Source organism: Trachymyrmex septentrionalis, unplaced genomic scaffold, assembly GCF_001594115.1.
Source record: "Trachymyrmex septentrionalis isolate Tsep2-gDNA-1 unplaced genomic scaffold, Tsep1.0 scaffold137, whole genome shotgun sequence".
NCBI classification, from domain to species: Eukaryota; Metazoa; Arthropoda; class Insecta; order Hymenoptera; family Formicidae; genus Trachymyrmex; species Trachymyrmex septentrionalis.
The window spans coordinates 251324-261682 of record NW_017304512.1 but is presented as its reverse complement, the minus strand read 5'-3'; the positions used below and the strand labels follow the sequence as shown (position 1 = coordinate 261682).

Here is a 10359-nt window from a genome sequence, read left to right as displayed (position 1 = left end):
CAAATATGATTTAATAAGTACATTAAATATATAATCAAATCATTTTTATTATAATTCTAGCTTCTCTGATTCCATTGTAGTAATATTGTAGTAACATTGATTATATAATCTTTTTCTTTGTATATCAAAATAAATTAATTCTATAATCATAATTTAAAAGCGCATTTTCTAATATATTAATAGTACCAAAAATCTATAGTTGAAATTATATAGACATTAATCCAATTTAATGATAAGAAGAATTAAGAATCTTAAAGATAAGACTCTTAAGAGTCTTATATGTTTATGATTTTTATAATTTTTTTTATCAACTATATATATATATATATACAGGGTGACCCATTTTAACTTCCCCACCGGATTATCTTGAAAGAAATGCATTTTCTGAAAAAAAGTTTCGGATATAAGTTTTAGTATTTTTCCCTGGCTATTTAACGGCAATATTGAATTTGACCTTGAGTGTGAATGTGGAGGTCATTTAAAGGTCAAGTTAATTTTTTTAAATGGGAACCACTATTTTTTATCGCAGATTTGGAAAGAGCGGAAAATTTCACGTCCGAATATGACCTTGATAATGATCTACAGTTCAATGTCAAGGTCGTTTCAAAGTGAAAGTTCCAGACGTCCATTACGACAAAATATCACGGCGGGATTGCTTTGGTTGGAAAAATGTTAGATGCATAAGTTTCAGTATTTCGAGTTGGCTTCCTGGTGGTGACCTTGAAAGTAACCTTGGAACCAAGATTAGGGGTCATTTGAAGGTCAAAATATTTTTCTTAATGGAACCAACTATCTTTGAATCCGGGATCGAAAAGAGCGGTAAATTCTGCGTTCAGACATATCATTTTGTAATTAAAAATAATTTTATCAACTCTGGCTTTAATGTTTTAAATAAGTGTTCCTGTTTAATGCGTTATTTGTAGGTCCCTGCTCTTGGCATTATCTACGATCAACGACGTGGACGTAGCAGAAATCTGATCGCTCCGGGGTGATAGATTAACGAGAGTGTGGCACGCGTTTGTAGATAATTTCAAGGTCAAGTCAGTTTAAGGTCACTTTTCAAGATTATTGATTGATCTTTAAATTTGCTCCCAAGGTGAAACATACTTGACCTTTAAATTTGACCCCAAGGTCAAACATACTTGACCTTGAAATGACCTTTAAATTTGACCCCAAGGTCAAACATACTTGACCTTGAAATGACCTTATTTGTAATTATTTTTAATTACAAAATGATATGTTTGAACGCAGAATTTACCGCTCTTTTCGATCCCGGATTCAAAGATAGTTGGTTCCATTAAGAAAAATATTTTGACCTTCAAATGACCCCTAATCTTGGTTCCAAGGTTACTTTCAAGGTCACCACCAGGAAGCCAACTCGAAATACTGAAACTTATGCATCTGACATTTTTCCAAACAAAGCAATCCCGCCGTGATATTTTGTCGTAATGGACGTCTGGAACTTTCACTTTGAAACGACCTTGACATTGAACTGTAGATCATTATCAAGGTCATATTCGGACGTGAAATTTTCCGCTCTTTCCAAATCTGCGATAAAAAATAGTGGTTCCCATTTAAAAAAATTAACTTGACCTTTAAATGACCTCCACATTCACACTCAAGGTCAAATTCAATATTGCCGTTAAATAGCCAGGGAAAAATACTAAAACTTATATCCGAAACTTTTTTTCAGAAAATGCATTCCTTTCAAGATAATCCGGTGGGGAAGTTAAAATGGGTCACCCTGTATATATCAAGTATATACATAAATTCTAATAACACAACTTGGAATATAATTATTCATGTTCGGTTGTCTCTATTTTAAACATCTTGTAACAAAGAATATAGCTAAATAAGTATATTTAGACTCTGTGACGTTTAGCAAATGCTATCAAACCATTAGTCGATGAATCATGTGTTGTGATATTTTCTGCACTAACCAGTTCTGGTTCAATGGCTTTAGCTAGCTGTTTCCCCAACTCCACGCTGTATATAGAAATATTAATTTTTTTAAGAATTCCGTTAAAGAATTTGTATATATTGATAAAGAACTTTCATGCAAAAATATAATTTTTTTTCTTACCCCCATTGATCATATGAATTGATGTCCCAAATAATACCTTGCACAAAGATTTTATGTTCATACATTGCTGAAAAAAATAGAAGTAAAAAATTACGATTGTCTAACTGTATGATTATACGTACTTTGATATACAGATTATACTTTAATATCCAATAAACCATAATACAATCAGCAAAGAAATGATTGCACACATGAAAATATAAGTAAAATTTATATTAACCAATGCTTTTGATTTATTGCATGATTTTTGAAAAAAGTATTCGAGAAAATATAAAGAATATTTATTTCGCCAATTGCGTCATGATTTGTCAAACGTGTACATACACACACACGCACACACACATATATATGTATATCATTATTGTGTATTTACCAATCAAAGCACCAAGAATAAAAGGTGTCAGTTTTTTTACTACAATGCTGTTTGTCGGTCTGTTTCCTTCAAACAATTTGTGTGGTAATAATGAATCTATTTGTTCAGCGTTCAATCCTGATTTTTGCAATTCAGCTCGAGCTTCATTTTTATTCTTGCCTTTCATTAAAGCTTCAGTTTGCGCAAAGAAGTTGGCAAGCAAAATCGTGTGATGTGGAGCAATCTGCACAAAGTATACAAATAAAAATATATAATAACAGATAAATAAAATATTATTAAAAGAAATAAATCCTAAAATAAAAGAAGCCAATAAGAGCTAACATTGGATGTGCACAATAGATTATTAAAAATTAACAATAAATGTTTCGATATCATGATTTGGGTCATCCTCAGCATAAGTGCAAAACTAATGTATTACATGTATTATAACAGATAAGTCTAATAAATATAGTAATATAAAAAATTATTCACCTGATTTTGAGTTTGAACAGGAATTATAAAATCTGCTGGTACAAGTCTTGTACCTTGGTGCAATAATTGATAGAATGCATGTTGTCCATTAGTGCCAGGTTCTCCCCATACAATTGGCCCTTAAAAAAACACAACAAATGTTAATCTATTATCTGTTCAGTGTATTTAAAAATCTATGTATTCTGGATAATATAGAATATACCAGTGGAATAATTTACGGGTTTTCCAGAACGAGTAATATACTTTCCGTTACTTTCCATATCACCTTGCTGAAAGTAAGCTGCAAATCTATGTAAATATTGGTCATATGGTAATAATGCATGTGTTTCAGCCTTATAAAAGTTATGATACCATATGCCAAGTAAAGCTAATATAACAGGAACCTACAAAGAATAAGTTAAATCATAAAACATGTAATAAAATCATTCTCCAATTTCTTCACTTCCAGATAAGTTACGAATAACCTTATCCAGGAGACATCTCCATTGTAATCTAAAGATATCTAAAAAGGTGAAGAAATTGGACATAAGTCATTATAATATACAGTTTATATCATAATATATATGTAATAAATCATTTTAAAAATTAGAAACTCTCATTTGTGTGTGTGTGTGTGTGTGTGTGTGTGTGTGTGTATGCGCGCGCGCGCGTGTATATATGTATATATATATGTACTTTGGACTTGAGTTTAGTCAATTTATTTAGTTTTATTAGTTTTTAATTTTCAAGATTATTTTTGAGTAATCAATAATTTTTAGTAGAAAAAAAAATATATATAATTTCTTTTCATTCAATGTACTTACATTTTGCTCTAATGACGCTGTGCAAAAGTGTTGATCCATAAAGTGAGCACCACATAAAAGTTTTTCAAAATTATCAAAACCAATTGACAAACAAATTGATAAGCCAATAGCTGACCACAATGAGTAACGTCCACCAACCCAATCCCAAAAACCAAACATATTTTTCACATTAATGCCAAATTCTTTAACTTTTTGTTCATTAGTAGATAGTGCTACAAAATGGCAAGCTACTGCAGCTTCCTAAATAATATTGTAATATCATATTAGGTAAGATATAATACATATCAAGCAAAATATGATACTTAATGTATAAATTCTAACTCATTCGCTTACATCTTTTAATGTTTTTAAAAGCCACAGTTTGGCAGTAGTTGCATTCGTTATCGTTTCCTGTGTAGTAAATGTCTTGGAAGCTATTATGAATAAAGTTGTTTCTGGATTTAACTTTTTAAGAGTTTCAGCTATATGAGTACCATCTATATTGCTAACAAAGTGAACTTTAGGTCCAATGCTGTATGCTTTTAAAGCTTCAGTCACCATAAGTGGACCCTATTATAATAAATATTAAATTTTAAATGAATATTTAATAATTATTACGGTAAGAAAAAAAAACTTTTGTGTGAATTACAAGATCAGAGCCACCAATTCCGATGTTGACAACATCTTCAATAGGTTTACCAGTAAATCCTTTCCATTGTTTCGTTAATACCTAAAATAAACATATTTTATATATGAGGATATGTAGAGGAAGGTAAATAAAATTTAATTAAAATTATATATTTTTTTTTTTAATTAAAGAAATGTAAAAAGTGAGTAAATCGCAAAGTAAAAAATTGTGCTCCAAATACGAGATATCCCGAGAAATTGATAATAAAACGCAAAGTACATCAGTATTGCAATTAAAACACTTAATGTTTCTAAAATACAAACAAATACAGCCAGCGTAGGCGTGCGATGCATTACCAATGACTCGTCTTTAGGTAATTAGATCAAACATTACAGAAATAGGCACTTAATTGATCATTCAGGTTTATCCTTTTTATTATTGTACAATAACATTTATACTTTAACAACAATTTTCACTAAGGAACATAAGTTATTTCAAATTAAAAATACTCTGGATATCTCATACTACAATTTTTGCACCTTACGGTTTTATGATCATCAAATCTAACTTCTATAATTAAACAATTCAACATATCTTGTATTTTTCTATTAGTACGATCTTACTCTATCATGAAGAATTTAATGTCAAATTTTTTACTTATTACATAAATTAAGTAATAAAAACAAGGTTTAAAAGCTCATCTCAATGAAACTTAAAGACATCCAAATTTTTTAATCTTTTTTCACAATGACTACAGGTATCTAATAATGAATTTTCCACTAAAGTTTTCAATCCGAGCAATAAATTCATGATGGAATCCAATAGATAGCATTTTTATTAGTTCAGCAGAAACGTCGCTATCTCATATTAGGCATCTATCTTATAATAGGGAGCTTTCCCCTAAATAAAAAAATGAATAATAAACTTACCTCATTTGTAAAGTTTTTCATATGATCCAATACTGCATTAACATCAGGCATTATATCTTTTCCATCTACTAATATGGAAGTATTACTTCTATTACGCAAAGCAATATGCAGAACTGCTCTATTCTCTGTGAAATTTATCTTTTCACCATTAAACATGGCACTTCTTGCAGCTTCTATTTCCCGTGCACGAGCCTGTAAAATAACATAATAACATAATTCAAATGTTAAGAACCAAAAAAATTTTATATATAAATTAATTCTACATACCAAATTAAATAATAATCCAAGTACTTCTTCATTAATTTTATTCTTGGAATAATCCAATAAAATTGGCCCATCTTGTGAAGTAGAGATCTCCAGACTGTTTTACATAATTACTTAAATATTTTATAATTCTATCATTTTTATATATCTTATGTTTATTTAGTTTTCATACTATTCGAAATTTGTTGTAGATTTTAAAAAATTTAGAACCATTTACAGTTCTAATCATGCAAATTAATTAATTATTTAAGAGCATGTATTATTTTTTATTGGATTTAATAAAAAAATGTTTAAAGGTTTATTTAAAAATTTGATATTTAATAGAAAACGAAATATTTAATAGTTTTTTCGATCATATGATAAATAACTTTTAAAAGGTCATCTCAAGGACATGAAAAGCAGACTAGAAAATACCTAAATTTCTCGAAACGTTTAGGATCCTGCTGGAACATATCGTATATATTAATTTTCGAGCCATTATTATCGAAGTATTGCTGCAGCTGTTTCCACGCAGACTCAGCCAATAAATCCGTCTTAGGCTTCATTTTTTAATTTAAGAAAGCCGCGCGTGATTCTCAGTTTGGTTACCGGATGATAGGCTGTTACTGGTTACTGCTATAAGCAGTCATTGGACTTGATACGAGAGACCTCTTTAAAAAAACGAAGAATCTGTAATTTGCAATTATTCCGGCAGAGAACTCTCTTTATCAATATTGCGTTCCTTAAGGCCCTGCGCACAATAAAGAATTATGATTCTAGACTACGTTCCAAAACTTCCTCTCCGAGGAAGATTTTATTCTATATGCTATAGTATACGTTATGTGTACTATATATTTCAAAAATTTTTGGAACATAGCCCTAATCTATTAGAAATCGAAATATAAGATTTCTGATAGGTTGAAATCGTTTATTCTTTATTTCTAATTCCTTATTCCTTCTATTGTGCGTAGAGCCTAACTATGAAAATATTTCATAGTTTACGATTAAAGGGCAGCTACAATAGAAGGATTAAAAATGTCTTTTCATGTCGACGCTTGACGCTCATTTTCGGCGCCAAAATGAGTCACGTGATAGAAATCGACGAATTTCAAGCGTTAATATGAAAAGGCACTTTTAGGAAAAAAGATTTCAACTTATCAGATATCGGATACATCGGAATACACAGCTTCTAATAGGCTGAAATCGTTAGTCCTTATTTCTTATTATAAAGGTCGCTTTAATCACAGTATGGTTATACTGTGCTTTAACAAACTTAATCGACTAATTAGAATTGGCTATTGGAATTAGCCAATCGCATCGTCAAACAAAATGACAATTGCGATTGGTCAATTCCAATGGACTAATTCACTACTCGACCGATTACGTTTGTTAACGTGATCCTAAGAGAGCATTTATAAACATATACCGTAATCTGTAAAAATTAACCAATCACTTTTGAGTATTCCCTCTTGAGTATTCCCGCCGAATGAAATACTTGACTGTGATTAATCAATTCTTACAGATTACAATTATGACCAATATAAACGCTCTCTAATTCTTTATTCCTTCTATTATAGCCGCACCATTATAAAAAAAAGAATAATAATAATTAAAAAACATTAACAATAATTGTAAGATAGTTGTCGCATTTGTTTTAGAAAAAAAATCAAATTAGGAGAAATGTAAAAAAATTGCTCCTACATATAATTATGTATAAATTTATATATAATTATATATCAGCAATTCTTACATTTCTCCTAATTTGATTTTTTCTAAAACAAACAATGCGAAAATTATTTAATCATTTTTATTTTTTTATTATTAATATTTTTTTAATACTAAACAGAATAATTTTACAAAAGAAAGAAGGAAGTATGAACATGTATGGACATATTTCATAATTATATATGTTTATGCATGTGTATATATATTTATATATATTCGTAAATGAAAAATTTTTTACCGGAATATAAGTAATACAGCCACAAAATAATGAATTGTTTATCACTTAGTAGCAAAATATAGTGTGACAGTTCTGTGGCATGTTTTTTCTAAAAAGTCGTAATCAATTTTTTTTTAATTTTTCAAAATTACAATTTATTTAAAGAATAAAATATTTATAAACATATCAACATTATTACAATATAAAAGTACAAAAAATATAATATACAATATACAAGCTTGCAGCTCTATTTATAATTTTTGCTTAACTGAGTTGGAAGTGATTTTTTTCCTTTTTGTCCCTTTCTTCTTTGCATTATCGCTTATCGTGTATGATCGTCTATTTATTTCTCGAACTCTTATATACGTGCGAATTTTTACTAAATAATGCAGCACTTCATTAGGTATTTCATTCCCGTAATGTCCACTATTTTTCACGAGTGTCACAACTTTTTTTATCACAAGGTTCTCTTTTGAAAAATAGTTACCGTGGAAGTGTACAAAATATCTTTCAACAACTTTGGTTGCGTTTAAGAGTTCTGCTGAAGGATTGATAAAATAATCTTTAGAGACAGTTTCAATCCATTTTGATGTGGTTCCATCTACATTTTCAGTAGTTCCTAAAGATGGGTATTTTATTTTAAATTTATAAGCGACAAATCCTGCGATATATTCTAATCCCACTTCTTGTACAAGATTTAAACAATCAAATGTGCCTTTAAAGCCATCCTTCGTTATGTCAAATAGCTCATCATCATAAATATCATCGAAGCAAATGTCAATCATTGATTCATTATCATAATTACTGGCTTCTATTAATTCGTTCGAAGAAATATTAATAATATTGGAGAATAATTCTTTGGTTAGAATTATTTCGTCGGCGCATTCTTCTGTACGTTCGAGCGTTTCTTCCTCTTGCCAAAAGCTATCATTTGATTTCGAAGAGTACAGTGTCATTCCTTGAATTGGCATAGACGTGAGCTTCTGAGAAGTATTTGCTTCTACCGTCAAAGTTACTGGAGTTGCTAAAGTCATCGATTTTTTAGCACTTGAATTTGTCACATCGCTAATAGAAGAAGACATACAAGTAGTATCCATATCTTCTTCAGTGTTTCTGTTTAAAGTAAATATAGCTTGCGAATGATTCTGACCCAGAATGTACCAACGAAGTCTATATCTAAAATCATATGCTGAAAGATGATCCTTGGATGTATCCATTGCCCTTAAATGAGTGAAGAAATTTTCCAGAACATCCAATTGAAGTCTTCTTGTAAGGATATACTGGCAGTCCACTGGATATTTTGTTTGCAGATACTGGAACAATGCTCGTAGAGATCGATTGCTTACAAGAATGCCTTTTTGAAAAGGCATTAGTGCCTTTCTGAAACCAACTCGAATGTTCTCAGTATATAAGGTCATCAATAATAAAATTGACTCTTGTATTTCTAAGTTTTGTCCATAACCGTTGACTCCTGGATGCGATCCGTATCTTAATTTTGAATTGTGCACATCGAACCACTTGTTGACTGTTGACACGAATTCTGAAAACTTCTCGTATTCCGAAGATTTCAAAAGCCCATGTTCGCCAGCCCACTGGATTGCTTTAGCAGTTGTATGCGACCAAATTCTTGCTGCTGATATAACTGATTCACGTTGCGAACCACAAACATCTAGCAGTTGCTGAGTAATACGATGAGCGACACGTAGACCGTCAACATTGCTCATATCGACAAGTGCCTGGAAGATTTCACGAGTAAATAGTTCTTTGCTATTTCCTAGTAACAGTCCATCATCAAATAATCGATTTCTCAAGAGTTTCAACAGATGTGGAACATCTGCAAAAACAAATACTTTTTCCTCTTCGTTCACAGGATGATCAAAAAAGTATTTATTATATTTATAATTGATGTCCAATTCTGTCCAGATCCCTCGGTTATCCATGTCTGAAACTATAGCGATTACTTGATAACCAGCACTGTACAAAAGTGTTATGGACTCCAGTAGAATGCATTTGTTCATTGGTTGGTCAAATTTGTAATAAATCGGTTGTTTCCAATTGCTAAACAAACCGCGAACCATCATGACTTGCACTTTTCCATATGGGCCAGCCAATTTTTCGAGTTTAGCATCAAAATTTATTTCAGAAGAGACGGCCATTTCGTCGAAACTGAGAACAGCAAGTTTCTCTAGCGATGACAGTTCCTTGCCTTTCTCTCGCATTACAGTTAGAACGTCACTTAAGAATCCTTCTTCAATACGGAACTTTTTTAATGCCCATCTTCTTAATGACGCTAACGATGGCAAAGGGTAATGCAATTTCGTTCGAAGATAGCAGTAAGCTTTAGGACTTACACTCTGTAACGAAATGGCTGCAGCGTAATCATCAGTAGACCATTGAATCGATTTTTTTTTCTCCAAAATACACCGAATTTGCCCTTCTGTAAAGTAAGGTTTTAATAGTCCTATGACATATTCTTCTCTTTCGTCTTCGAAAGTCTTCTTGGCCGCAGTAGTAATCGCCAATTGTGTTTGATCGTTAATCAATTGCAGTATTTGTTCCTTTTCGGCAGATATCTTTTTCAATTGTTCGTCTTTCTCTTGTAATTGTTGCTTTAATGCATCTAGTTCCAGTGGTATTTGCATTGCACAATCTGTACATTCTGATTTAATATTAAGTTCAGGCGATGAACAATACTGTAATTCTGTTTTAACGGACGTCACATCTACTTGTAAGTCATACATTTCAATTGGTTTTGAGTCACTGCTTTTGATGCTCTCGTTATGTGTGTGTGTGTGATTCTCCATGGAAATTCTGGAAAGACGTTATCATATAATTCATGGTATTTAAAATAAAGTAAAATTCATATATTGTACATTAAATAACATTTTTATTGAAATTACACTTTTTA

General features: G+C 30.9%; 1 protein-coding gene across 1 annotated transcript; it reads right to left on the bottom strand.

Moving 5' to 3' along the window:
• Positions 1-1234: 1234 nt before the first annotated feature.
• LOC108757302 (glucose-6-phosphate isomerase) lies at positions 1235-6159 on the bottom strand. Its single transcript, XM_018501776.1, has 11 exons — positions 5945-6159; positions 5534-5627; positions 5267-5458; positions 4359-4439; positions 4064-4279; positions 3731-3970; positions 3130-3310; positions 2928-3046; positions 2457-2679; positions 2084-2150; positions 1235-1986 (listed from the first exon to the last, which is right to left on the bottom strand). Exons 1-11 carry the CDS (start codon positions 6073-6075, stop codon positions 1863-1865), a joined length of 1668 nt encoding a protein of 555 aa, XP_018357278.1. The 5' UTR covers positions 6076-6159; the 3' UTR covers positions 1235-1862.
• Positions 6160-10359: the final 4200 nt, after the last annotated feature.

What these genes read in the sequence shown, in the direction of transcription:
- LOC108757302 (XM_018501776.1), bottom strand. Translation starts at nt 6,075, where the DNA reads ATGAAGCCTAAGACGGATTTATTGGCTGAGTCTGCGTGGAAACAGCTG. An exon ending in TTGGATTATTATTTAATTTG is followed by an intron (nt 5,459 to 5,533) that starts GTATGTAGAATT and finishes GTTATTTTACAG; the next exon opens with GCTCGTGCACGGGAAATAGA. An exon ending in TGAAAAACTTTACAAATGAG is followed by an intron (nt 4,440 to 5,266) that starts GTAAGTTTATTA and finishes TGTTTATTTTAG; the next exon opens with GTATTAACGAAACAATGGAA.